This window comes from Plasmodium vivax, genomic scaffold, assembly GCF_000002415.2.
Source record: "Plasmodium vivax scf_6790 genomic scaffold, whole genome shotgun sequence".
Classification (NCBI taxonomy): domain Eukaryota; phylum Apicomplexa; class Aconoidasida; order Haemosporida; family Plasmodiidae; genus Plasmodium; species Plasmodium vivax.
In genome coordinates this window covers 1-5,012 of record NW_001850131.1, presented here as the reverse complement: position 1 = coordinate 5,012, position 5,012 = coordinate 1, and the positions used below count along the sequence as shown (strand labels likewise).

General features: G+C 20.8%; 1 protein-coding gene and 1 pseudogene across 1 annotated transcript; both read left to right on the top strand.

The window, feature by feature from the left end:
• On the top strand, positions 1-526 carry PVX_186290 (variable surface protein Vir15-related, truncated; the record flags this gene model as incomplete). The annotated part of the gene is made up of 2 exons (XM_001612460.1): positions 1-237; positions 362-526. Coding segments are annotated over 2 exons (402 nt in total), but the record flags the coding sequence as incomplete, so codon positions are not given.
• Positions 527-3,988: 3,462 nt separating this feature from the next.
• On the top strand, positions 3,989-4,909 carry PVX_186285 (annotated as a pseudogene).
• Positions 4,910-5,012: the final 103 nt, after the last annotated feature.

Genomic DNA, 5,012 nt, shown 5'->3' with positions numbered 1-5,012 from the left:
TCTCAATGTGTAACATTATATAATAACTATTTAAAGTTATGCCATAATGACAAAGATCAAGAGTTTTGTAATGAACTGGAAAGGTTTAGGTATAAATATGAAGATAGAGTTGCCCCTTTAAATTGCGTTGGTGTGCCCAAAACATTAGAATCAACGAGACCATTTGATTCATTTGTTATTTTGTTACCTTTTACTATTATTTTAATGACAACTTTTATTTCATTTATTTTATATAAGGTTGATAAGAATTTTAATTAAAACTATGAAAGATATATTATAAGATATATTGTTAATTTTTTTATAAATTTATTATTATATAATGCTCCGTACACAGAAATTACACTTTTTTTTGTTATATTAGTTTACTGGCATAGGACCCTTGTTACGTCTTCAAATGAGGAAAGAAAAATATAAATCAAGCAATTTAGGTCAACAGATGGACTCAATTCAACAAACACATGGAACTATAAGTAGAAAATCTGGTAATATGACGTACAAAATATCATATCCATCTGTAGGTAGTTAATAATTTATGAGTTATAAAACCTAACTATTTTTATGGATCATATGCCATATTGCAACGAAACAATGTGTAACATTTTAGTATATTTCAAATAATCACAAAAATTAATTAATACATATATAAATTATAAACTATTACAGAACAAATTTAATATGGTTGGTAACTAATAAATAAGATAAAATATGAATTACATCTTGATATATTAACTATGTAATTATAAATTAGTACACGTAATAAAATTTATATATTTGTTATATAATTTAAGTGAATTTGCAGAATTAAAAGGTATAAGATGTATATCTCTTTTAAAAGGACACTATATATGGTGTCTCTTCATAACATATATTCTAAAAAAACATGTCTAATATTATAAATAGAAAAAATGACTGAAATAACATTCTATTTATAGGTGGCAAATATAATATATCATTAGTATGAATATAAAAAAAACAGAAAAAATACAGAGTAATTTGAATATTGCAGCATCTTAAATTAATATAATTCGTGTGTTATAAACAAAGGGTTAATAAAAATAAGTATGTACTCATAAATTTACTCAGATATATTATTAATACACAAAATATAAGAAATGTGACGAAATTAATGATAACATATATTCTATAAAAACATACTAATTTAAAGTAATTTAAAAATAATTTATAGTATATATATTAATTATTTTTTACTTAATAAACAATAATAATAATTTTTTTCTGTAATATTATATAAATATATAACTAACATTTTCACATCTACATACTTGTTATTTGATTAATGTGATTAGACATAAAAATAGTTCTAAATATTTTTACAAATAGTAACAATAAAAATAGCTCGAATTAAGCATATGTTACAAACAATTATTTATTTTATATATTTATTTTATTATTTTACTTTTTTTTTTGTTTGTATAAAACTATTGTAAATTGTTACATTTTTAGTAGCATTTTCAAAAGTACATTTATGTATAAAATGTCATTATCCTTTTATAAATAAAATACAGTTGTAGTATACATATATATATTAATAAAATAATAAAACTTACAATTTGGTATCCTCTTCTATTTTAATTATATGTTTCGCATAATTATAATACGAAGAACTATCAATTCATAAATTCGTAACATCTTCATAAAAGGACAATATTGACATCAATAAAATTAAAAAGAAAGCCCTTACTGCTTGTCTTCTGAGTGTAGATATAACATAAATACMGTTAACATTTTCCTAATCTGAATAGTAAATATTTTATATAATACATTAAGGAACAATGTATATGTTCATAAACATATAAAACGTAAAAAAGAGCTATTGTTTCTCATTTTTTTTAAGTATATAAAGCAAAACATAAATTTTTCAAAATAAGCAGAAAATWTAATAATTATAAGAAAAAAAAACTTTTATTGAAAGAGATGTATTAATTTGTATCCATATACATATATTTCCAGGACAAATAAATTTATGTTCCAGATTACTATATAAAAATACAGKTAATTTTCTTTATTTAAAACATATTGCTACATATGATATATGCATATTTCAGCAATAACTGAACTTATATCTTAAATATTACATAAATCATAAAATTTTATTTATTACATATACATATTCTATTATTATACGKTTTTCACTTACAATAATTTTGTATCTAAGTAAAACTTTGAATCMCTAGAAATTAAATAAATATTTGATATATATTTTTTTTCAGGTCTAGGTATTTTTAGTTTGTAAAAATATATTTATTTATTTATATTAAACATATTTCTAACAAAATAGTGTTAATGTGTAGCTAAGCAATTTCTATATTAAATAACACTATATGTAATGTAAACTTTCATAAAAATGTTTGGTATATACCATATATGTTACAATAATTAAATTGTACACAGAAGGGTCATAATATAAAATAAGCAACGATATATATTTTAATATAATGAATTCGTTGTAACGCTCATAATAGAATATACTTTACAAAAATGATACAAATAATTAAATAATGGAACATTTATTTATCTTTTTCAAAGATAAATATGTGACAAAATTATTAGAATAAATATAGGTAAAAAAATTTGAATGTAAGGCTATTCATAGAAATAACACCAATGTTCATTCAATTTTATAGATACCATTTATTGGTTAGTGTACTAACTTAAAGAGGAAACTTTCTATATATTAAATTTTTTTTAATATTTTTCACTGATTTTTTGATAAAGCAAATTATATTTTGTAATATGGCAAATAATACGTTTATCGTAAAAATATAAAAAGAAAAATTCATAATGAAATTTCATTAATTATTTTTTAATTTTGATAATGAAATCAGCTAAGCGTTGTTTTGAATTAACCCACACACTTTAAAATAGTATTATACCAAATGATAAAATTTTAAATTAGCAAAAAGAAATAGATAATGCAACTCCAATGTATATTAAAAATAACAACAATTTATAAAACACAACGCTTAATAAAACGTCATTTTGTATTCACATCCATTGCTATCCTTATATTTTAATCACAATTTCCTAATTTTTTCATAATTATTATATCCTTCAACTAAAATATGTGATGTTTTTGTTTGACCTATAACGTTTTAATTATATGTTCGATTAAAATTAAATATAGAATTTAGGTAAAATGTGATGCTAATGGTAACAACATGTCAAAAAGAAAGACACAATGAATATCATACTATACATAAAGCCTATAAGAAAACATTAAATTAAATTTGTATTCTTATTCTAAATTAATATTATATATATATTTTTTATATTTATCCACATATATATCATTAGTAAATATATAATTAATCAGTATATTCTTCATTAATTTACATTATCAACCTCCTTATACAACGCATTAACAATAAAAATGCCTATGCAACAAGGCATAACTAATGCTATTATTCAAAAATGATATTAATCACTTATTGGGTAATATATAAACGTATACAACAGTTCTTTATATATTTCATGTACATGATAGTTTATTTAATTAAAAAAATATATTTTTATTGAACAAAATAAGTAATATATATATATTTACATATCTACATTAATATATTCTGTCCAGTATAATTAGAATAAAAATAGATACGCATTAACGAAAATATAATCATTTAATTTATCTTATACACACTATAATTTTCATTTATAATAACTTATAAGCAAAAGACATATTCTACGCTTTATTCAGTTTTTAATGTGCACTGTATAAAATATTTTGTATTATTTCTCTTAACATATTTTTTATATAATATATTCAAATTCTAATAAATTTATTTTTTCAGTGCTCAATAAATTTAATCCTGAAACCTCATATAAATACATGCAATAAATAGTTTTTATATATTTTTTATTACGCTTTATGCTTATAAATATACCAAAAATGACATTAGTAATGATATTAATATTTTTCTTAAAATAAATTTTCACTGTTATTAATTTAAATAGAACATGATTTTTGGAATATATCTGTATTATTTTAAAAGTATGTATACATAAACTTTATTTTTATGCATTTATATTGTAGAAACCTTATGAACAAGAGTGTAATTTATCAAAATTCATTAAAAATTTGGATGATGCTAAAGATTTGGAACCCATAGGTTTTGTTCATGAATTTCAAAGTATAGAATCAACTCAAAAAGATAACGTATTAGAATTTTTTTCTATTCTCCAAAAAAATTATTCTTCTATAAATGCTTGTAATGTAAACATAAGAAATCAATGCTGCAGTTATTTAAATTATTGGCTATATCAGAAAAAAGCAGCAAAAAGTATAGGAAAATTATATATTAATGATGAAGCATGGGAATTGGTTGATAAACTATGGAATAGGTTAAAAGGGAATAATCCTTTTTCTTGTAAAAGGAAAAGACACGAAATAAATATGGTTTATAAAAAGACATGCATTGATTTTATGGTTTACTGCGTAAATAAGGATGAGCTTAAACAGAAATGCCAACACAATGATGATGGGTTAAAAGAAATGTATTGTAAAAATTTTAATGAATTCACAAATAATTATTATACTTACATTACTAAGAATGTTACCTGTCTTAGAGATACAAATAAAGATATACATTATAACTGGAGATTTTCAGATTCGTGTACTCTGCATAATATGGCTAAAACATTCCCAAAATATGATAAAAAAAATCAAACTATAGTAGATGATACATCAAGAAAGTCTATAAATAAATGTGAAGTTCCTGATGATTCAAAAACTATAAACTGTTACATGCTTGATGGAGTTCCTGTTACATTGGAAGAATTACCAACTATAGACGTGATTCCCTTGAAATATGGCATCTATGCTGGTACATCATTTTTAGGATTTTTTTCTTTGGGGTTATACTTATATAAAGTAAACAAATTACTTTATTAAATGTAAATATTTTAATATAATAATAATTAAAATTTTGACAATAAAATAAATTAAATAAGATATTTTATATAATACTATATTTTTTTTATTTTACATTATAGAA